This window comes from Pseudoliparis swirei, chromosome 1 (genome assembly GCF_029220125.1).
Source record: "Pseudoliparis swirei isolate HS2019 ecotype Mariana Trench chromosome 1, NWPU_hadal_v1, whole genome shotgun sequence".
NCBI lineage: Eukaryota > Metazoa > Chordata > Actinopteri > Perciformes > Liparidae > Pseudoliparis > Pseudoliparis swirei.
The window spans coordinates 15885319-15908759 of NC_079388.1; the positions used below are offsets into that span (position 1 = coordinate 15885319).

At 43.3% G+C, this 23441-nt stretch overlaps 2 protein-coding genes across 2 annotated transcripts; one reads left to right on the forward strand and one right to left on the reverse strand.

Annotated features, from left to right (window-relative positions):
• Positions 1-42: 42 nt before the first annotated feature.
• Positions 43-5382, forward strand: sf3a3 (splicing factor 3a, subunit 3). Its single transcript, XM_056420642.1, has 17 exons — positions 43-237; positions 353-400; positions 690-742; positions 1645-1750; positions 1851-1923; positions 2009-2100; positions 2199-2281; positions 2431-2569; positions 2656-2724; positions 2817-2884; positions 3123-3230; positions 3329-3398; positions 3500-3664; positions 4585-4695; positions 4788-4878; positions 4979-5034; positions 5144-5382. Exons 1-17 carry the CDS (start codon positions 142-144, stop codon positions 5219-5221), a joined length of 1506 nt encoding a protein of 501 aa, XP_056276617.1. The 5' UTR covers positions 43-141; the 3' UTR covers positions 5222-5382.
• Positions 5383-10818: 5436 nt separating this feature from the next.
• On the reverse strand, positions 10819-19223 carry maneal (mannosidase endo-alpha like). The gene is made up of 4 exons (XM_056420682.1): positions 18316-19223; positions 17922-18031; positions 12559-12635; positions 10819-11538 (listed from the first exon to the last, which is right to left on the reverse strand). Exons 1-4 carry the CDS (start codon positions 18815-18817, stop codon positions 10902-10904), a joined length of 1326 nt encoding a protein of 441 aa, XP_056276657.1. The 5' UTR covers positions 18818-19223; the 3' UTR covers positions 10819-10901.
• Positions 19224-23441: the final 4218 nt, after the last annotated feature.

Sequence of the window (23441 nt, forward strand, 5' to 3'; positions counted from 1 at the left end):
CGGCGACGGACCGAAGCTTTTCCCGACATGCGCCATTGAAAACAAACGTAGCAGAATCGGCGGGGCGCTGCTACGACTCCACAGCAACGAGTTAGAGGGATTGTTTCGTCTTTAGTTAAGTCCACGACGCGTTTGTAAAAAATGGAGACTATTCTAGAGCAGCAGCGTCGATACCACGAAGAAAAAGAGCGGCTGATGGACTCCAAGACGAAAGAGATGTTGCATAAAAAGTCCACGGTAAGAGCTAGCTTTAGCATCGCTGCTAACCAGCGCTGCAAAACACGGGAAATAACCGCAAGTTAACTCGTATTGTTTTAAAATTGTTTCTTTGTTGTTGTTTTTCCTCTGTCAGCTGCGGGAACAGATCAACTCCGACCACCGAACAAGAGCAATGTTGGACGTGAGTTAAACGAGAGTTTGATGAACGTCGCCTGTACGTCCAGAGAGGAAGGCGGACGTTTCTTTTTAGCTCATTTTTAAGCTTCTATGTGGCAACAAGAAGAATTGGGAATGTAAACATTTGCATCTCTAATTTCTACTCGTTAAGAAATGCTCATGAATCTTTGCCGGTGAAGCATAATTGTGTTGTTGCATTTTGATGGACAGTCTGGTGAGATATTTCCTCCGTGTCCAAATCTGAGTGCAGTGAGTTATGTGGTCATGTTAAATATTTTAATCTGTTTTAACAGAGGTACATGGAAGTGAGTGGAAATCTCAGAGATTCCTACGAAGACAAAGATGGGTGAGTGACCGACCGGCTCCAGTTAACCCTCCTGTTACCTTTATATTTACTGACATATTTTACCCTCGGGGTCAATTTGACCCCAGCAATTAAAACCTCCAGAAAATTATTAGAATTAATATAGTTTCCCAAGTTTAAGTGTGAGGTACTTTATGTTTGTTTGTTGACTACCTAAATAGCCCTTTAAATATATAAAAAAGTTGATATTTCTTATATGTTTGACAAAGTGAAAAACAGCCTGGGGTCAAATTGACCCCAAAGAACACCGACGTTAAACATTGAATGGGGTCAGATTGACCCGAAAGGTAACAGGAGCGTGAAAGTGGCTCCACAAACCGTAACTCTTAAGCCAGATCTGTTAGATTGGATCTTCTCCAAATTACAGATGTGTGTCGTTGCGGTATTACGTCGCTGTGTTGAGATGTTAAACACGATGCCTGTTGTCTCAACATGTTTTATACAGGGTTCGTACGGTCATGGAAAACCTGGAAAAGTCATGGCATTTTAAAATGGTCATTTCCAGGCCTGGAAAAGTCATGGAAAAAACTTAAATCATAAAAGTTTTGGAAAAGTCATGGAAATTTGTTATAATCAAGTGTTCATTTACGCCGAGTTTACAATAAGAATATGTTTTTTAAAGAAAGACGCTCAAAATATAAGCCGGCGTACGCTCTCAATACGCAACATTTTCTAAATTGTTCATGTTTATACCGAGATTTCAGTTTGGTCATGGACATTTGGTTAAAAGTCATGGAAATCCATTGGTCAAGATGTGTAAGAACCCTGTTTATATGCAATTTCTTTTTTGTCAACCTCTAAACATGCATTTCACCATTATAGTTAAACATAGTCTTCTTATCTGCATTATTAAAACAATTGATTTAATTGTTTCTTATTGACAGAATGAGAAAAGATGAACTCGCTGCGATCTCGGGACCGAATGAGTTTGCAGAGTTCTACAACCGACTGAAGCACATAAAGGAGTTTCACAGAAAGCACCCCAATGAGGTAGTTGACGTCTTCCTTCTATGAGCTCTAATCGGATGCTGTGGGAACCTCGGCGTGGTTAATTTATAATAATATTAATGCCGTCGCGTGTTTCTTGTAGATTGCCATTCCCATGTCTGTAGAGTTCGAGGAGCTGATGAACGCCCGAGACAACCCCAGCGAGGAGGCCCAGAGTAAGTCTGAATCCATACGTTTGAGCTCGGCTTTCTTCCAGCTGACACGGCTAACGCACGGCTCTGGTTTTTCCTTCGTCTTCAGACCTGGTGGAGTTCACTGACGAAGAAGGATACGGCCGCTACCTTGACCTCCACGACTGCTACCTGAAGTACATCAACCTGAAGGGAGCCGAGGTTCAGATCCACTCAAATCTGCATACGTCTCGCTGTTCCTCCAAACTAAAGTTTATTCATATTTATTTTTTAAACACTTTCTACGCTCTTCCCGACAGAAACTCGAGTATATCTCCTACCTGTCTTCATTCGACCAGCTTTTTGACATCCCCAAGGAAAGGAAGAATGCTGAATACAAAAAGTAGGTCCCTCCTGCTTCTTCCCGTCAATGGACAGCTGCATGTCACTAGAAGGAGACAATAAAACGATCCCGACTTGGCTTCACGACGTACCAGGGGCCATTCCGTGCCTTCTCTGTGCTCCTGTGCCGACCCAGTGTTGTCTGTGCAGGTATTTAGAGATGCTGCTGGAGTACCTGCAGGACTACACAGACCGGGTCAAACCTCTGCTGGACCAGAACGAGCTGTATGGGAAAGTGCTGATAGAATTTGAAAAGAAATGGGACAACGGGTCCTTCCCGGGCTGGCCTGTGAGTTCTCTTCACGTGCGAAGGTGGTTGGAGTCTTGGGCGGACATTTCTTCTGACCGTCTTTATGTGTATTTCTATAACCGTAGAAAGAGACGAGCAGTGCTTTGACACATGCTGGAGCTCATCTGGACCTCTCGGCCTTTTCTTCTTGGGAGGTAACACATTCAGCGCTCGTGTATCCTTTATTAAAAAGAATACTACGAGGGTCGCTTCTTCACACCTCAACTGATGTTGCTCCTTTCCGCAGGAGTTGGCTTCTTTGGGTCTGGACAGATTGAAGTCTGCCCTCATGGCGTTGGGACTGAAATGCGGAGGGTGAGAATTCATCACGTTCAGCTGATCTATATCGGAAATGTCTGAAGAACCTAAAACCTCGTTCGTGTTATGAGAAGTGGAAAAGGGACATTTAACTGTCTGAAATTTTCAAGGAATCTGGAAACTGTTTGAAGCATTCGTTACTTCACTTTGGCTGACATTTGATATTCCTAAACCCGATGCACCAGGACAGCTGATTGATTGATTGTGTGTGTGTGTGTGTGTGTGTGTTGGACAGGACTCTGGAGGAGAGAGCTCAGAGGCTCTTCAGCACAAAAGGCAAATCCCTGGAATCGCTGGACCCGTCCCTGTTTGCCAAGAACCCCAAAGCCAAAGGCCCTAAAAAGTAAGTGGGTGTAAAAGATTAATTCTAATGCCGTCTTATGTCTTTATGATAGAACCCGTTATAAAATTCATAACTATTTCCATCCATCACTTTTGCAGAGACACAGAGCGTAACAAGGAAATCGCCTTCCAGGAAGCTCATGTCTATGAATACGTGGAGATCCTCGGGGTGAGTCCATTAGTCTACCGGAGGGCTCGATCCCTCCGAGACGTCCGTCCCCTCATCGTCGGCTCAGTCGTGACCGTGTCGATCGTCGTTGGCGGTTACAGGAGCAGAGGCAGCTGACTCACGAGAACGTCCAGAGGAAACAGGCCCGGACCGGAGAGGAGCGCGAGGAGGAGGACGACGAGCAGCTCAGCGAGAGCGAGAGCGATGACGAGGACAACGAGATCATTTACAACCCCAAGAACCTGCCGCTGGGCTGGGACGGCAAGGTGAGGCCTTTTGGGTTTCCAACCCGGCACAACGTTCAGGAGGACGTTCTACGGCGTGAGACGAATCCTCTGCTTCGCGCCGACCAGATGTCTCTGAAATTATCGCCTCACTTTTTCGGCAGGTTTTGGTGGAGGTTGACAAATACGACGACAATCATTTTTCATACTGTGTAAAACAAGTGAAGTCAGTCAGACTCTCGGAAAGATGTTTGCCGATGACGTTCCGATTTAAATACTGATTGTCACTCGTATTCCCCCACTTCAAAACACCTGGACGATCCCCTCTAAGTCCATCCGGTGACTGATGTCTGATACAGATGTTGCTCTTCCATGTATCGACCAGCACGGAGGGATTTGTACATATATGGATATGACCGATGATTTAAATAATCTTTAAAGCCCAGAAGAGCAAGAACGGCATAAAGCCTAGACAAATATCAAAAAAGTTTATTCTTCCCTCCTACCTTGTTGATCCCGACCTCCGGGTCGGTAACCACCTTTTTAACCCTCCTGTTACCTTTAGGGTCAATTTGACCCCATTCAATGTTTAATGTCGGTGTTCTTTGGGGTCAATTTGACCCCAGGCTGTTTTTCACTGTGTCAAACATATAAGAAATATCAACTTTTTTATATATTTAAAGGGCTATTTAGGTAGTCAACAAACAAACTTAAAGTACCTCTCACTTAAACTTGGGAAACAATATTAATTCTAATAATTTTCTGGAGGTTTTAATTGCTGGGGTCAAATTGACCCCGAGGGTAAAATATGTTAGTAAATATGAAGGTAACAGGAGGGTTAAACATTTATCCAAACTGATGCTGCAAAATCCAGTTTTTACAATGATGTCCTTTTTTTTTTTAATGTGCCGCGTCTTCATTTCATCAAGTATCGATGTGTGTCGTGTTTTTATTCCCCGCAGCCGATCCCATACTGGCTCTACAAGCTCCACGGGCTGAACATCAACTACAACTGTGAGATCTGTGGAAACTACACCTACCGGGGACCCAAAGCCTTCCAGAGGCACTTTGCGGTCCGTTGCTTTGAAGCCTGCACGCCATCACGCACGCCGGCAACGCCGCGGAACCGCAAAAGAAATGACGTGTTGTGTGTTTGTCGTTGTAGGAGTGGAGGCATGCTCACGGGATGCGCTGCCTGGGAATCCCCAACACGGCTCACTTCGCCAACGTCACGCAGATCGAGGACGCCGTCTCCCGTAAGAGTCCCCCGTCTCGCGACGCACGGCGGGGTCCGCGAAGAGGTTTTTTTTTTGCCGGTTGGTTTCAATGACGTTGTCGTTTGTTTCGTTGCTGCAGTGTGGGCGAAGCTGAAGTCCCAGAAGGCGTTGGAGCGCTGGCAGCCGGACACGGAGGTGAGGCCGCACGGGCGGTGGCGGGGGGGGCGACCTCGTTCTCAGACGGTGGCGGGGGCTTCCGAGTCCCAATTCAACGCTCGCTCCGTGACTTGCGTGTGTTTTTCAGGAAGAGTACGAGGACTCGAGCGGCAACGTGGTCAACAAGAAGACCTACGAGGACCTGAAGAGGCAAGGCCTGCTGTAGACGGAGGAGAGATGGAGACGTCGACGAGGAACAGGCGTCCTTTTGAGATTTGGGATGTTTCGCATCACCCATGTTTCTTTTTATTTGTAAGTAGTAATGTTGTTTTACAGACTAATGTCGTAACCATTGATCATTATAATAAACGGAGTACTTTTTGTCAACGCCGGTTGTCTTTATTCTCTCCGGTTTGTCAAATCTGAATCTGACTTCACTCTCAGAGTCGGAGCTCCGGGACCGCGCTTTCACTTATTGTTCTTACATTTAGACTCTACTGTGACTTGAGTTAAACATGAGTAATAAACTAAAACACGGGTACTTGTATTTATTTTAATGATCAAACCTGTTGCCAATGTGACCGTAGACAGTGAATCAAATATATTACTTTTAAAGGTTTTCTATTGATCACATATTTAACACACCATGAGTCGCTCAATGTAAATATGTCTTGTGTTCTTCTTCATACTGTGGAACGCATTTCATTTTACGATCGCGGCCTCCTTGTTCAGAGTGTTGCGTAACACCGCGCGGCGGTGACTAATCGATTCAGACGAGAGAATGTGAACTTTATTGTCATCGGGACACTTTTTCCAATGACATCAAGGATCAATTTAAAGCCTTTGGCCAAAAGAGAAAGCCATTAAACACAAGAAAAGGCTCATTTGAGCCACGTGCCGTCTGCTCGTTAACACAGCGGTGAAAAATAGCTTGTTTTGTTCAGACCTGCAGTCCAAAGACAATCACTTGGAACTGTCGCGCGAGTCAATAAACAACGACTCATCGTTTTCTGCTGATCTGTATCCTGCAGCTGCTCGGTGTGCCGTCTTAATATCTTCATATTCACTCGTGTAAGCAGAGGATACACCAGTATCCCCCCCCCACAGTGGCTGGAGGTGATGTTTAACGTGTTTTTCAGACGGTTTGACATTCGTCTGCAGTTTGATGACCGATTGTCTTCGTGTCCAGCTTTGAAGCCGGGGAACAATTGGACTTCTAATCCGGGGGTAGACGGCTCATTTCGCCGCTCGCTTTGTTGAACGCTAACGAATTGCAATTTGTGAAATTGGACGACGTGATTGTGTTTGTCGTGGAAGCGTCGATGTGTGTTGTTCTTACCACAGGAGCAACATCGACAGAGGGGGAAGCTGCAAAGGAGAATTCTCTGCTCGTCTGACGTCTTTTTTATTTTATTGGATTATGGCAAAAAAATAATCTCTTTGTCAAACACACATTTTGTGATTCTTCAACGGTTTGTTCAGCAACGTGCTCTTCACAAAGGACGACGGCTTTTTTCCAATTTTTTAGAGTAGCGGTTCAACGTTCTTTTCAGAAATAGGCCACGCTGGTTATTCTTGCCGAAATGAGAAGATTGACATCGGCCTCGACTGCATCTCGTGGTTACTAGTTCTAACCTCACGGCTCGAGTTTCAACACCAATGTCGAGTCGTAACGAGGACACCTCGGGGGCCCGATGCCGTCACTCCGGTTATATGAGAGATGTTATCCAGCTTTACTGTAAACAGGCTATCGGTAGCGACCCATATCCATCCATGTGACTCCTGGCTGTTTCATGTCTCCATGGAGACGGGAAGACCTGTCGTGTCTTCCACTCCGCCGTCCTCACCACACCATCTGTCCCAGTGTTTTTTATTTTTATTTTCTAGGCTGACCCTCCTAAAGTGAAATGTGGCATTCAGAGTCGACTCCATCCCACAACTGTAGCAGAGCCAAGGCCAGCCCAACAGCGCCCTCCTGTGGGTGTAGTCTGTCATTACATCACTTTATCAAATAAATCATTTATTGAATTTCTTTTAATTTAAGGAGTGAATTGTGGGGGTTTTACCTTAAAGATAAAGCCCCGCTAGTTCAAGTATCAGACCAACTCCAATGACCACAGATGACAGACTCAAGCTCGTAGTTTTACTTGTCACAAGGAGAATGCCTGAGCTGTGCCTCCGCACGTCTCCAAAACACTCTGGCTCAATTCTCCCCCGACAGTCCTTTTATTGAAGCAAGTGGTTACACAAAACAGGATGAGGTCTCTTATCAGTATGAGCTGTATGACCTTGAGTCCTGTGTGGTGTGGGTGAGTTATGTGGGGAGAATTGAAACAAAACCTTGTTCCTGTGTCTGCTCATTAACCAGATGTGACCCTGGAACTTTTTGCTCTCAGGGTGACCGGTATAGAATAAACAACACAGCAATAATATGATTGTAATTATTAATCTTCTTCTAATAATTACAACCCCGAGGAGTAAACAATAATTCATAGGGCGTACATTCTTAAATACAAATTGAAAACACATGCTCTAAAACCTAACATGGATACAAACCCGTCAATAGCATTTGGCAATTTAAAAGTGTTATCGGTTCAGAAGATCAAAATAATAAAAATGTATTGCTGTTTTTTCTTCTTCTTTTATTACAGTATTTTACTACAGGCCTATTAGGAAGTGTAATACAGTGAAACGTGGACACGGTATGCTACTGCTAAGGATTTGGAGAAAATATTTGACTGTAAATGCATTTGCAGTAATAATTCTTTCAAAATTATTATTTATAATGTGTCATTTTAGATAATACGACAGGCGACCAGTATCAATCGCTGGAATCTGTATTCTCAAAAGAGACAAAAGTCATTGCAGACAATGAATCAATAAAGGATGAGAGAGAGAGAGAGAGATCCTTTCTGGCGAAGTGCAAAATGTCCTTGAAAGGAGTTTTTTTTTGCCACACAGTTTTCCAACATGTCGATAGAACAAACACCAATCAGACAGGAGAGTGTTTGCTCCCCCGTCACGTGAGACCACGTGTGATGAAATACAGAGCAAACAAAGCGTGGCCTGGTGAGGTGGTGGTTGACCCCCGAGTCTGAGGGCGACCGAGGCTTTGACGGACAGAGAGTCCTCGTTTCTATGATCTGAGGACCCAAGTAGCAAAGAATGGAAAATACAATGTCCCTCAGGATTACTGTGGAAGAGCTGGTTTCCCAGATCTTGTAAAAAATATAAAAAATCAATCAATATAAATGTTTAAATAAAAATATGTGCTTATGTTTGTAATTTTTTATACTTATACTTCTGTGAAAGTTTAGCGTACACCCTGAGTGATAACTTCATATATTCTTCTGATCTTATCCTATATCAACAATAAACATAAACACCAGAGCAGGTCCAGAGATTAAAACATCCGAGCTGCTCCGGGCCTGACATTCTGTAAGCAGCCGGGTGCTAACGCGTCATTTTCACGGGTAACGGCTTTGTTTCTTATTTATTTTTTAAGTTATAAGTATATAAGTGTCCTGAGGGATCAGCTCCGCTCCACTGATTTGTTTATTCGCATGAGTGCCGGTCCACTTCGCTTGATGTGTTCCACTCGCCACGGAGGCCCTTACTCAGGCTTCACGTGTAACGCACACAGGAGCCCGTCGCCCCTCGTCCACGTCGTCAAGTCACAGGTTGATGAATCTATTGAGATCCATTCTGATTAGAAGTGTGTGAAATGTCTCCACGCTCGTGTGTTACCACCACTGCTCGGGGTGGCCTCTCCATTTGAACTCTTGAACCTTATCCTTCTCTTTAAAGGTCATCTTTTTACCCCCTGAAGGGTTGTTTGGGAGTTTTTCCTGATCCGATGTGAGGTTCTGGGACAGGGATGTCTATGTGTACAGATTGTAAAGCACTCAGACACATTAGTAATTTGTGAAAATGGGCTATACGAATAAACTGAATTGAATTGAATCGTTGCATCAAATGCACCAAAATATGGATTTTGAGTCTTTGTAGTTCCCGCTAATGCAGAACTGGGAACATTATCCAAATCAACTGTTGGGATCAGCCCTAAGACGCGAGGCGTCGTTGCTTAGACCGCCAAGCTGAGAAGTCAATTCTCGTGTAAAAATGTATTTGCTGCCATAATGACGCTGATAATAAAATCCTTCTCGGATTATCCAACCCAAGGTTTAGTGCAGCTACCAATCACATCTGTGGATGCATTGATATATATATATTTTGATATGCAGCTTTCAGCAGCTTCTACTTCTAATCTTTTGTTTCCTGCTCACTCATTATTTCTCCACTGACAAACAGATGCAACTAAGAAACTGAGGGAACCGACTGAAACACCACATCCCAGGGCAGTGACACCACCGATTCACCAGCAGTAAATCAGACACACATTTTAATTTGTCTTTACAGAGATACAGAACAGTCTCATCGTAGGAAAATAAGAAAAGAGAGCAGAGTTGCCCTACACAGACGGTATACCGATTCTTAAAGTCGCAAAACAGTGAACAGAGTTGTTCTCAGGAAACGGTGATTATCCGTGACCTTTGTAGCTTCAACATATCAGTTTCAATATTAAAACTGTACAGAAAGAACATGTGAGTGATTTAAAAACTGTACGGGTAGGGTGAACATTGAGAGGACATCTCATCAGAGGGGAACATTAGGGTTGGGTACCGAAAACCGGTGCCAATATGGCAGATCACTCAGATTAGTAGGCTACCGTTACGTTGATTGCAAGTCTTGCATTCATAAAAGTAGGCCAACAAATAATAAATTATCCATTATATCCATGTTTAAGCTAGCTCGTAGCTAGCGCTAGCTACGAGCTAGCTTGAACATGGTTATAATGGATAATTTATTATTGGTAGCTACGAGCTAGCGCTAGCTACGAGCTAGCGCTAGCTACGAGCGCACAGTCTGATATCCGTTTGTCGTCAGCGCTCCATGAGAACGGCTTTTACAGGGAATATGGCCCGAAGAGGTTTTTAATGTCATCGTTGTCAATCGTCGTTTTGTGCTTCCTTTTTTTTAATTTTTACTATCGGTTCAGGCACCGGTTTAGCACCGGTAGGCCTATCAGAAAAAACCCAAACGACACCCATCCCTAGTGACAGGCACGTGCACAGATAGAGCCCTAGTGGTGCTCAAGCACCAGCCCTTTGCCCTGATGATGAAAAAGAAGCTTTTTTTTGAGATTTTTTTTTTCATTCATCATTATTTAATAAATAAAACTCTCTCTCTCTCTGCTCCCAAATGTGATTTGATTTGATATCCGACGGCATTTATTTTGAGTTCTTCTTGAAATTTTGCCCGACATGCTCCTTCTTCGCGGATTAATTACGGTAGAAAGCGGACAAAACGGCGTTCACGGTTCAAATAAATAAATAAGTAACAAAGTAAAGTAACAACAAAGTAGTATTAGTTTCTCACTTCATCACTTTCATTTTGCTGCTTCTTTCTTTCCTCTTTCCTGTTGATGTCTATCAATATCTATCATATTGAAATCATGATGAGGAAGGAGGGGAGAGGATCAACAGAGACGATCCAGGGAGGGAGCAAGGGCAATGCATGATGATGCAATGACCAATCATCATGTATTGTACTTGTTGTTGTGTAATAATAATAATCATAAAAAATTCATAAAAAAAGTGTATGCAGCTAATGCAGGTATCCAGACCAGAGCAGGGTTAGGGTCATTTATAGCATTTGTTGCTTATGCTTCCAATCTGTTTTTTTTTTTTTTTTTTTTTTTTTTTTTTTTTTTTTTTTTTTTTTTTTTTTTTTTTTTGCCCTGTGCACGTGCCTGCCTAGTGAACATAGTCTCGTATCAGTGGGAGCCGACTGAACGTCTTTTTCCGGTGATGCTCTCGGCATCACGCGGGGAAACGACGCCCCGATCACATCAGCCACTGGTCCTTCTCCTTGTTGAAGTTCTCGGCCCACTGGCGCGTGAGCTCCAGGTAGTGGTCGGCGAGGTTCGGTTGGTAGTCCAGGTACAAGCGGGTCACGGTTTTCTTGGGCACGGCCTTCTCTATCTGCGTGCCTTCGTGCCATTGGTTAAAGGAAGTGATGGTGACGATTTCCGGTCGGACGGACAGCGCCGCCTGCAGCGACGTGTCGTAGTAGCGTCCGTTGACCCGGTTCCTGGTGTTGTGGTTGTTCCACGGCCGAACCGCCGTGTCCACGTAGCCCGGACCCACGCTGGGGACGAACAGCAGGTTGTTGGCGTCGCAGAACGCCTTGATGGTCTTCCAGTTCTGGTGGGAGGAGCCAAAGGAGAAGCCGTTGGAGGCGAAGTAGGTGTATATGCCGTCGAAGCCGCTGGCCAGGATGTCGTGCTTGTGGCGCTCTTCCACGATGAGGGCGACGAAGACGCCGTCGTAAGGCGTGCCCCGGACGCTGTGGGAGCCGCGGGTCGCCAGGAGCTCCGCCCAGGACTCCGGCGGCATCAGGTAGGAGTCGTAGACGTAGAACAGAGGCAGCACTCGCCCCGTGCTGGATTTGAATCGGTAGAAGGCGCCGTGCTTTCCGTACCTGAGAAACACGCGAGAGGGAGAAACTCAAGCGGTGACAATGAGAATGGAAAAGCAAATAAATAAATAAAATAGGACTATAAACTACCGATCAAAAGTTAAGGGAAATTTAGAAATGTTCTTATTTTTCAAAGAAAAACACTGTCTTTTTCAATGAAGATAACATTAAATTAATCAGAAATACACTTTATACGTTGTTAATGTGGTAAATGACTATTCTCTGGTTTTTAATGAAGTCTCTACACAGGTGTATAGAGGCCCATCTCCATTGTTCTCATGGTACATTGTGTTATCGGCTCAGAAAGCTAATGGAGGGTGTCAAGTAAAAAAAAAGATCTGCTAGGTCCTAGTGCTGGAAAAAAGTTCTGGATTCAGAAAGTTATAATATAAGGTATTTAATAAAAGAATAAGGATCACAAATATCCCGCTTCAACGAGTCCACAGGCCGAAGAGCAGCTAAATGCTATCGTATTCACGCAAGAGGACATGTGTCGTACCTCACAACTCCTACGGTAGTGAAGGCATCCTTTCGCTGGCCTGAGAGCCAATCATTGGTAAGTATTAGATCACATGCATAGATCTTTCAAATTTCACAGCAATCTTTATTCTTTTTTTCCAGCCCCAGTTGGAGATCATGAGCTTCTTTTTTTATTCGTTTAATTCTTTAAATCAGACTACTACTGAATATATTCTTGGATGAAACACTATCTGATTAGCTTTTCAGTCTTTCTTCACGTCTCCTAACATATTTTACACGTTTCTGTGTTCTGGGAAAAGCCTGATATCAGTCAAACGTTATGAGTCCGGTTCTCCTTTGACACACATTCCTGGTGGAAGCTGCCTTTACAGCAGCCTCACAGGGGAGACATCTATATTTAACGAGCTCTTCTCCAGCTTCCCCTCTCGGGCTTCAAGTTTCTCCACATGGCGAGACTTCCCACGTCAGATATGGAAATCAGAGCTGCAGCGAAAGACAAAACGCAACACCGACACAGAGCAGAGTGGAGAGCTCAGAACTTACTTGTCAATAATGTACTTGATGTTGTCATGCATGCTCTGGTCCGTCCGCCCTTTGTACGGCTGCATGTGAAAGGCCACCTGTGCGGACCACATTTGAACACAGATGTTAACAGAAAAATCAAGAAAACACAACATGAATACACAAAGTCATGAACAATGAGGGTTTATGTGGTGGATGGAGTGGCCATTTGTCCAAATAAATCAAATAAAACTATAAATCAAATTGCCACTGACGCACCGTTTTTTTTTTTTTAGAGTTGACGCAGCCAAAAGAAAGTAATGTCCATTTCGGTATGTCATTATTCTTAAAACTTATTTACTAAACAAAAAGAACAAACAAAATGCTGACACTGCCTCTCGTGTGCTGGTAAAAAACCATAAGCCACCCTGGTGCATGCTGGTCCTGAAGCTACCCACACCTACATGTAACCACAGGGGCCCAATCAGTGACCCAATCCTACAACGAAATATATTCAAACAACAATCACAATGTATTAAACTAAAACTATCATCAGAAAAAAGCTCTTCTTAACATATCAAAATATAACCTAAACTAGAATGGGCACTCGGTAGAGCGCATATCTTCGCATATCACAAGATTGGGCATTGCATTATGAACATGTTGGCATTAGTTTCATGCCAATTGGATAGAAAGTGACCGCTATGGTAAAAAGAAGATGTTGACCTTTCCATGACCTTTGACCCGATCGATCCCAAAATCTAATCAAATGGTCCCCGGATAATATCTAATCATCCCACCAAATTTCATACGATTCGGTTTAATTCTTTTTGAGTTATGCGAGTAACACGCATACAAATAAATAAATACACGGCGATCAAAACATAACCTTCTGCATTTTCAATGCGAAGGTAATAAGCAATATTACTTAACAATAAAACTAAATACAAACGTCAAAATAAATAGCTCCAACAGTGGATGTCAAACTGTCTTTTTAGATTGACGAACATCTTGCGCGTAAATCATGGCAGAATCCAAACTGGATCATGTTGTGGGGATGATTGATGACATTTTGACGACAAAGTGTGCCGGAGAAGACACGCAAACGACGACTGTTTGGACGACATCATTAACGGTCGAAATGTTGTCAATCAATCGTGAGGAAGACGTGAAGAACTGGGAACGAGACAGACGTCCGCGTTCCTCTGCTGCACCGACAAAGACTCGACTCTGCATGATTGACATGTCGAACACACATTTAATAACCTTTAAACTGAGTTTAGCTGCAGTAAAAATAAAACGGTCTCTTCCTGCAGCGGCGTGTCGGTATTTAAGGACGGACTCATTTGGCATCTTAATAGGAACGGCTGCTTCTTTAGATTATAATTATTCAAGGATTGAGGCTTTTGTTCCGGGCCCCCGAAATACAAAACGTATTAAAAATATTACTTTAAACAATTAAACAGCAAAACCGACGACTACAACATTCTCACTAGTTGTTTCTCTTTATTAATTGTTCGACTTGCTGTTGTAAGATTCAAAAAAGATGTCCCAAAGATACATTCAGCGCAAAATTTTACTTCAAGCAATCTTACCCATCAAAACCTGTTGCCCACATTACCCACAATGCAACACGACTGCCACATAGTTCGGGTTTCGTTATTCTAATACTGGCTGATATGTGTTGGGCTGCTGACCTGCAGCCAAGATACAAACACTCCTCTCCAGCTCCGCTAGTTTAAAAAAAATCCACAACTTTGTAAAAAGTCCTGACCTTTTGCAAGAGGGGCACTATTTTTAGGAATCTCAGTGCAGTTTTTTATTATATTTATATTATATTATTCATTTAAGTCCATTATGTATATAAAAACAGGCCCAAAGCTATCAGCACAACCCTTAAAATATGTTTTATTGCATTTAAAATATATTATTAATATATTTATATTGTACTAAAAGTATACTTTTGGTATATCTTTGTGTATCGATTGACTGAATGAATGTGTTTGCCTCACACATCGACACCTTCTCCTATGAAATGAACGTTCCATTTAAACTGAACTGAACCATCACATTTTGAGAGTCATATCATTTCTATGGGTTTAGGGTTTTAAAACATGTGGTTTACATTGTAAATAGCAAAAGATGCTTCAAAATGACCAACATGATAACATAATTAACGTAAATCACAATAGAGTTTTGTCGTGAGGGAACGTCATTTTCGGGAGGCGTGGCTCCACCGATGGCGTAGCAGTAATCTCCCTTTGGGAAAGGACACGTTGCTTTGAAGATTCATTTAAGAGAAAAACAGTGTCCTTTTTCCTCTCGTGTAAAGATAGAAGGAGACAGAGAAGGAGCTAAGTTAAGCTCGTGGGCGGCTGAGGATCTCTTGAAAGGGGGAACGGAGGAGAGAACAAGAGGAGCAGATGCTCCCCATCCCCACCGGCATGTCCGGTGATGTCATCTCATCTGCTCTCACATGCAGGTGAAACAGGATGACGTCTTCTTCCCCGACCCAGGAGGGTCAGAAATCCTGTTTTTTAAAGCTACTTCTCAGTAATAATTCAAGCTTCATAGTATCTAATTTTTCTTTTATTTTTCTTTAACCCTCCTGTTACCTTTCGGGTCAATTTGACCCCATTCAATGTTTAATGTCGGTGTTCTATGGGGTCAATTTGACCCCAGGCTGTTTTTCACTGTGTCAAACATATAAGAAATATCAACTTTTGTATATATTTAAAGGGCTATTTAGGTAGTCAACAAACAAACATAAAGTACCTCACACTTAAACTTGGGAAACAATATTAATTCTAATAATTCTCTGGAGGTTTTAATTGCTGGGGTCAAATTGACCCCGAGGGTAAAATATGTTAGTAAATGTGAAGTTAACAGGAGGGTTAAGTCATCTCGAGGGAATTTTAGTTCATTTACAGCTAAGATGTTAAGAAAGAAAAAACAAGAAAAAACAATGAATAAAAAAAAAACGTCTAAAAACTGGAGTCCTGATCGTGACCCGACAGAGAACAACAGTGTCGTGTTCTTCGGCAACGAGCTGAAAGCCGCGCGTTCGATTCCCGCCCGTCATCCAGGAACAACTATGGCGCGCCTTGTTTGCCTCCCGTCACAAAAGGGGGAAGAAAAGCCTCGGCTGCAGCTCGGCGAACACTAACGCATTGACAACGCCCACTCCGTCTTGCAAAAGAGGCTGCGAGGTCTTCTTGCTCAACAGTTTCCATGGCAACGCGGCGGGCGTTTTTTTTTTGGCGAACAGGCTCGGGGTTTGTCAGCTGTCTCGACTGGTTGGTAATCATGAAAGGCCGGCGAGGTGAGACGGCGCTCAATCTGTTCCCCGAGCTCGGCCGAATGAACCGCGGCCGGACGCCGATGAAAAGCGCTTTTGTTTGCTCGGGATCTCCTCGAGATGCGAGCGGCGCCGACAGACTCTCGTATTTACATTCCCGGCCTCAGGTGTGCGGACGCCCGATGTTTGGCTTTTCTTCAGATGATGATGACAAACACGAAGCCTGCGGCGGTGGTGTATATCACCGCGTGGGGTACATGTGCCACATGATGACGGCTAAGTGACGTGAAATGAGGGGATGGATTCAAAAGTGCGGATAAAAAACGCTGTTGTGAAATACGACTTTGCGTCTTGAGATCTACATTTAAAAAAAAGAGAGAAATTACTGGATCCTGAGTAACCCCAAAATAATCTGCAACGCCCACTAACACGTCCATATTTACATTTAATGTAATATGTGACGCAGAGAAAGCTAAATGAGCAATTTTAAAGACGATATAATTCTCAATCTCTTTTGTAATTGTAACATTTTCTCATTATAACGATGCGTGTTTTTTTTATGACAGCTAAACACCAGGGGGGATTCGTTTATTTTAATTTGAGATTATTTCCCCGCGTTCCCAATTGATTTATTAATTTACAATAAAAATAATTCTTAGTTTTTATATCTTTTTCTATAAAACCATGTCTGACTCCACAGTGAGGTTGTACGAGGTGAATGGAGTCAGGAAGTGGTTATTTATAAGGTACGTTTGATATTTGGTGAGACTTCCTCTTATAATCTTTGGTATGAATTTTATATATATTTTTTTTAATCTGCATCGATGACATTATTCACCGCATTACTGGTAGCAGCTCTGTAGAGCCGAGAGCGAGTTGGGGGATAATTCTCAGAATCATTTCACCAAATAACGTTGATTGGTGCCGCTTTAGTGTTTTTACTTCGAGACTTGACGGTGACGAAAATTTCACATATTCCTCAGCGAGAACACGCTGTGTGTCGACGATAAAAAGGATGAAGAAAAAAAACCAATGAGTTCATTCAAACGAGTTCATCCAATAAAAATCTCATCTACGTTCCGCCCGAAACCGCAATTATCCTTAAAACCAGAGAGCTTTCTTTCTTTTTCTTTTATTTTTAGCAAGGTTTGTTGTCATATCCTGATACTTTCCTGCTCTGGCTTTAATCTCTATATCTCTGCTGGTCTGCTGACCCTCCGCTGGGCCAACAGGGTCAATCTAGGGTTATAGATCAGCCCGGGTGCCCCCGTCCCTCTCAACTGATATCTGTGACACCGGTGGTCTGGTGGAGACGGTATCAGGAGCAACATGGAGGCCTCTTCACACCTCATTTCACATTTGGATATATTCACCGAGGCCGTACAGTAAGACAGGAGCAGAGAAAACACACACACACACACACACAGGGACCCAGTTCTCCATCTAAGACTTCCATATATGTTGACTCGAGTATAGAAAGGCGTCTGAGAGCAGAGCAGTTCCATCTCTTCACAGCCTCCATGTTATTGTAAACGTCACAAGGTTTTCGAGGTCAGAGCACGGAGAACCGGAGATGCCCCTGGGCCCCACTGGGCCCCCATGTCTTCACTGTCAGGAGCCTCAGCGGACCAGAATGCAATGCAGCTGCAAGACATGCTGTGTTTTCAATAAAGGGCATGACACACTTTTTCTCGAGTGAAAAAAAGAGAAAATCAGTTTGAAGGACCCGTCACACCAGCGTTTAAAAGCAAAATGAAACCTTTTAAATGTCAACTTTGATGATGAACGCTAATATTCTGCATTGTTGACCATTCACACAAAAAGGCAACAAAGAGCTGGAGACTCAAGAACAGGGTCATGGCCGATACCAGCTGTGTTGCACCACGCACCTTCACACCACCTCGCTCTGCTGGAGTATCAACCGCTCCAAAAATAATGCAGCGGACAGTCATGAAACAGGAGTAAATGGATGAATAATGTGTTTTAAATCCTGTACGTACGTATGTATGTGTGTGTATGTACGTATACTTGTCACACTGTCACTGGCAGGTCATTCAGTCAGTGAATCGTCAGAAAGGGAAAACATACCGGTTGTCTGACCAGTTACCTTGATGCTGTGCCTGTGGGCGGCGTCCATGACGGCGGGGACCAGGTCCTCGGTGGGCTCCCCGTTGGCGTCGGCCACCCCGGGGGGGTACCAGGACAACACCAGCACCCCTACAGCACCACAGCATGCGGAGGACAGTCTGCTCAGGGAGGTTAAAGCACCGAGGCACAGGACACGGCAACGTGGTCCTCATTGATATTTAAATGAAACATATTAAACTCTTTATTGCTGCAGTTATCATTATAGCAACGTACGTAATCATTGAAATTTAAGGCGAAGGCTTGTTGACAACTCTATGCAATGAACAAAATCAACAACAAAAACCAATTGCAACTGTATTTAGGCTACTCTTGGTGAGTTGGGGGTGTTGGGTGGACTGTTCCCCAATAAGTACCTGCTGCAGCTGCCTCTATCTGGGCCATGTGGGACTCCAGCACCGTCGGGTCCCTGGAGCTGTAGGGCCCCAACTCGGGGTAAAAACTCGAGGCGATGTCTTCTGGAGGCGTGTGCCTTCCTTGGGCATGACTGGCTGCGATCTTGGGGTCCCAGTGTGGCACCAGCACGTGATCCCAGTGGATGTACTTGTTGTCCATGCCGGGAGAGCCATACCACAGGTAGTAGAAGATGTGCACGTCGTAGAAGATGCTGTAATCTCGGTCCGACTTGGTGAACACCACCTTGGTGTCACTGCTGCCCCGCACGTGGAACTGGCCCGGCGCGTCGTTCGCGTCCAGCCGCCGGCCCCGGTCGGATCTCTCCCCGATGAAGTCCATACCGGGGGCCAGGTCCGAGAAGCCGTCGCTGGGCTTCAGCGTCCTGAGCCCCATCATGGCCCCGAAGATGAAGAGCGTGAAGAGGAAAAGAGCCACGAGGGCTTTCCTGCGCAGTCGAGTCATCGTCGCTGTCCGTGGTGCTGCCGGCGGAAACCTTTTGGGTCGAGGAACCGACTCCACGGCTCACCGACGCGCTCCTCCGGGTCTCGGCATGGAGACTGGCGTCGAGCAGGTAGGGAAATATTTTTTACAAAATGAATGAATAAGGGCGCTTCAGTCAGTGCGGAGGCTGGCGCGTAAAACCGAGCGACACGAAGAAAAGAAAGGAAGGAAATGTCATTTCACTTCCATCATCACGACCCGGAGGCACCTCGCGCTGTGACTCGCCAATAAACCGCCTTCTCGCCGTCGCGTTTTATTCTTCTCCATCATTGTTTTCTCTTTGAGAGAAAAGTGAGAAATCGATTAAAAAAAGAAGATGTTTTGATCAGTCTCCAGATGAAACCTTCAGTCGGTGTTCCTGCGCAGCTCTAACGCAGCGCGCGGTACCTTTGTGCTCCCGTCTCCATCACGAGGCTGTCGGGTCTGTTGTTATGACGAGAAGAGGGGAACATTTGTTGATGTAGATTCACCCCGACCGGAAATACGGGGTATGAGGGGTGATACATGCCACAGGGGGAAGGAAGCAGGAGGCGGGGTTCGAGCCTATCTGTTGGGATTCATCTTTTACATGCATTTTATGAGTGGCCTGATGGGTCATAATTAGACAAATCCCATTTTTAATACAGCTACTGAAAAAAATAAAATGTGGCTATTTAATACCCATCAGAAAGTCACAAATGAACTTTCTGTTCCCATTTTTCTTTTGATTGAGCTCATACTAAAACAATTCAAACATTAAAAAGGTGTTGAGATTTTTTTATTTATTTTGGTTTATTTAATAAGGGACAGTGCACATTGATAAAAACTTTGCAGTAAATGTGCCAGAGTTAGCCAAGAGGCTATTTTTCATCTGTAGTCCCAATGTTGCCGATGTTAAGAACAAACCTAAAAACATAAGATTACAAATACAATCTACAGATAAAGCAAATAAAATAAGGGAGTACAATGTTAAAATGGACAGAATAAAAACATAATGTCAGAGATACAACGTAAAAGCATACAGACTAAATGTGATATATAACTGCAAACAGGTGAACGACAAGAGAAGACACGCAGGTGGAGTAAATGGCCGACCAGCAAGTCAAGACATACAGAGACCGGACAACAGACAGATAGACAACAACTGACAGACAGACAAAATGAAAGTCCAACCTGGGCAGATGGAGGAGGTAGGAGTCGTTACAGTCTAGTGCTGACAGAGCTGGGTAGTAATGTACCATTTCTTTGTTTCTGCTTTAAAAGAGTTGAATGATTGTAGCTCTCTGATAGATACTGGAATGTAGTTCCAGTCAACTGCTGCTTGTACTGAGAAAGCAGCTTGACTGAAAGCACTTTTCCTGAGACGGATGATACAATCCCCTCTCGCTGCACCTCTTGTGAGCCGATATCCAGTTCGTGTCGTGACAAATTGTTTGAGAGGAGGAGAGGTCAATCCATGTATGATTTTGTACATCAGACAGACGTGCACATATTTGATCAATTCATTTCATGAAGTGATGATGGGTTTCATTATCCATCACTCACTTCCAAAATAGCTAAACAACTTTTTTATTTAAACATATTTTGTATTTTTTTCTCACTATTGTAATATTTCAGTTTTTGTGTTTGTCTTTACCATGTAAAGTGCTTTGAGTACCTTTTTAAAGCGCAATACAAATAAAATGTATTATTATTTAATTATTTATTACGAGTCAATTCCTTTACACTCATCATATTGATTATATTGTCTTTATCATGTGAAGTGCTTTGAGTACCTTTTTAAAGCGCTATACAAATAAAATTTATTATTATTATTATTTTATTATTATTTATTACAAGTCAATTCCTTTACACTCATCATGTTGTTTATATTGTTTGTCTTTATCCTGTAAAGTGCCTTGAGTACCTTTTTAAAGCGCTATACAAATAAAATGCATAATTATTATTATTAAGTCAATTCCTTTACACTAATCATGGGTAAAACAAACCTGTGTTTAACTGCTGCACGGTGCATGTGTTTAATTATTTCCGCCTCAAAAATTTGTCAGCGCAGCCTTCGTCTTTTATTCACTGCACAGCAGGCTATGGCTTGAAAATGCAAAATATGCCCACAGGGAAGTACACAAATCAGCATATGTCTTAGAATTTAGGTCTCTTTCCTTTTAATAAGTAAGCAAAATAACATCATTAATGCAGGACACTTCTGAACAAAGCATCAGGAGATACTCCGGTGTGTTTTAATGTTCATGTAACGATAAGACTCTGAAATGGACGAGACAAAACACCTTTGACTGTGTGGTTAATGGAGCTTTTCTTTGACTCTCCACCACTGTGGCACCAAGGACCTCACACAGATGTTATCGTGACTTTAAATAAACTAAAAACATTTCTTATAACCTGAACGATTTCAAATCCATTTTCTTCTTTGTGTTTCATTATCTCATGGACAGATACACATTGTGTACTTTTCTGTCCTATAACAAAGGAACCCTGAGCTATGAAGATAATTACACCCTATTGCCTATTGTATCAACATGAAACTTAGTCTCTGTTGATGCTGCAACACATATCTTTAATTCTTACCACCCTTCACATATTTGTTTGTTAAATTATGTTTGTTTTGCGATCTAACGGCATTATTGACTTAAAAAAAAACTGTATTTACAATACAATGTATACATCTGTTTTGGGATTATGTTTGAACCAGTAATAAATAAATGATAATAAAATATGTGGTTTCAGAGAACACATGCTGGAGGTGACATCTAGTGGTCAAGATAAAGCAGTGCTTTTATTTATACTCATGATTGTGGATATATTGGTCCATGGGGACATTATCTCCTTACAGCCTTTAAGAGTCTTTTATTATCCACGTTCATATGTCCTCCATTCATCTAGAATAGAAGAGATTACACTGTGTCGCTCTGACATGGATGTTTTTTGCATGAAGAAATATCACTCTTTTTTTCATTTGTTTTTTCACATCAACGCATATGTTTAAAGAAGCAGGTTGAGAAGGAAATATAATAAAGTGAGAAGAAACTATGAAGACAAGAACACAAACAGTCACCCGCAGCGCCCCGCACATTATAACTCTTGCGGCTTTGCAGTTTATAAGACATTTAAGTCCATTATGTAAATAAAAACAGGCCCAAAGCTATCAGCACAACCCTTAAAATATGTTTTATTGCATTTTAAATATATTTTAAATATATTATTAATATATTTATATTGTACTAAAAGTATATTTTATCTTTGTTATTTTTAGTCAATCCCACACACACACACACCGTCTTGCTGCATCCAGCATTTGGATTAATAGAAATAGTCGACAACAAATAAGTTTGTATTTCCTCAAACTTACAACTCAGACACTTTGGGTTTGTTGTCAATACGAAGGATGCAGAATAACACCATCCTTTATGTGATGAGTCAATATGTGTAGGATTAAAAAACAAACGTCACACCGGGGCCACCTGGTGGAGTCAGAAAGGACCCGAGATAAAAGAGATAAAAGAGATAAAAGCGTCAAACAGATGCGCAGACTTCCATCCGATCGGTTAACTTCATGCCGTCGGCCATTTTAAATATGCTGTAAACACACAAAAGTCGGACACATTGAAGCTTTAAAAATCTTCCACTATTAGACATGATGAGAATCTGTTTTCTGTTCCACTAGTTGAGTCAACCGACCCCCCCCCCCAAATAACCCCTGCATACTCCTTTAAGGATCAGGGTCCTTTGTTAAAGAAGGCTTCAGCTGTCACTGTGGCCCCGGGGCCCCCAGCAGCAGCCTCTCCTATGGAGGCTCGTTGTGGGAGGGATATCTGTCACAACACGCCGTGCACGTTATAGATTTGTTATCGATCAGGTTTATTATTGATTGATTTCCCCCTGGAGGAGGGGGGGGCAGGGTGAAAGGTGAGCTGACAGGCTTTCCCGTGAGGCTGCTGCTTATTCCCCCCCCACACACACACACCCGAGGGCCCACGGCTTCATTCAAGTGTTTTTTAAGATACAATCACAACGTAAATACATGCAGAGTCCGACGGGTACAGAATATGTATGAACATATTCACGCGCACTCTCAACTTCTCAATGACGGTGACGTAGCAGCCCGTGTGTGTGTGCATGTGTGTGTGTATGTTTGTGTGTGTGTGTTTGATTCGGCGATGGCTGTTGAACAAGCGCGTGCCGAGGCTTTGTTCCCACGAGCTCCTCTGGGTGACCCCGGTCACCTTAGGGTGGCCGGTATTGTCTCGCAGCAGCCGCTGGGCCCTTCCATTTCCATGGCGACTTACAGAGCGCATCTGGCTAGAAACTATTAGACCAGCGCACGAAGGGAGGCCGTGTGTGTGTGTGTGTGTGTGTGTGTGTCATTACAGGAAGTGCCATGACTCAGCGCTGATGAGAAGAGGTTTGTGGTTTTGTAAAGCAGCTTGAGAATGACCAACTCCGTATTAATGAGGTTGAATGACTCCAACGTCTTTGTATAAACTTTAACAGGTGGCTGTGAATCACCTCCGCAGAGACAATGTCAGAAGCTTCATTTCACCGGCAGCGGATACATCCTGAGTCAGAACGAGGAAGAGGGAGATACCATCTG